Source organism: Aplysia californica, unplaced genomic scaffold, assembly GCF_000002075.1.
Source record: "Aplysia californica isolate F4 #8 unplaced genomic scaffold, AplCal3.0 scaffold00334, whole genome shotgun sequence".
Taxonomy (NCBI): domain Eukaryota; kingdom Metazoa; phylum Mollusca; class Gastropoda; order Aplysiida; family Aplysiidae; genus Aplysia; species Aplysia californica.
Genome location: NW_004797604.1, coordinates 598,198 through 598,574, shown reverse-complemented (window position 1 = coordinate 598,574; position 377 = coordinate 598,198). Strand labels below are relative to the sequence as shown.

Genomic DNA, 377 nt, shown 5'->3' with positions numbered 1-377 from the left:
CAAAGTCCCTCTCAACTGCAAGCTCTATGCGCTTTACAATCTACATCATTACCCCAGCAGACCTGATAGCTTTTGGAAACAACCTAAACTAACTAGGAAGAAACGTGACTGCTGTTTCCCGGATCTTTACGACTTGTGCTTACTTGTGTCCAGAGCCCTACTGACCGATGGTCAACGAAGGGCGCCCTCGAGCTTCGCCCACCGGCCAGTCTGTCTCATGTTTCCCCGGACTTTTCCTGGTCTCCTGATCTCATGGGCGGTCATCTTGCTGTCCCTTCAACTCCTGGACGCCTCAGGTATGTTGAATATACGCACATATACATTTAACACTCACACATATACATAAACACATTCAATACATCTAACTATATGTTATA

The 377-nt window shown here is 46.4% G+C and overlaps 1 protein-coding gene across 1 annotated transcript in view; it reads left to right on the top strand.

Annotated features, from left to right (window-relative positions):
* Positions 1-217: 217 nt before the first annotated feature.
* Positions 218-377, top strand: part of LOC100856793 (neurotrophin) — a gene marked incomplete at its 3' end in the record, with an annotated part of 42,455 nt that continues 42,295 nt past the window's right edge. Inside the window, 1 exon segment of the mRNA NM_001253761.1 lies at positions 218-295. Coding sequence (NP_001240690.1) covers positions 218-295 — 78 coding nt within the window.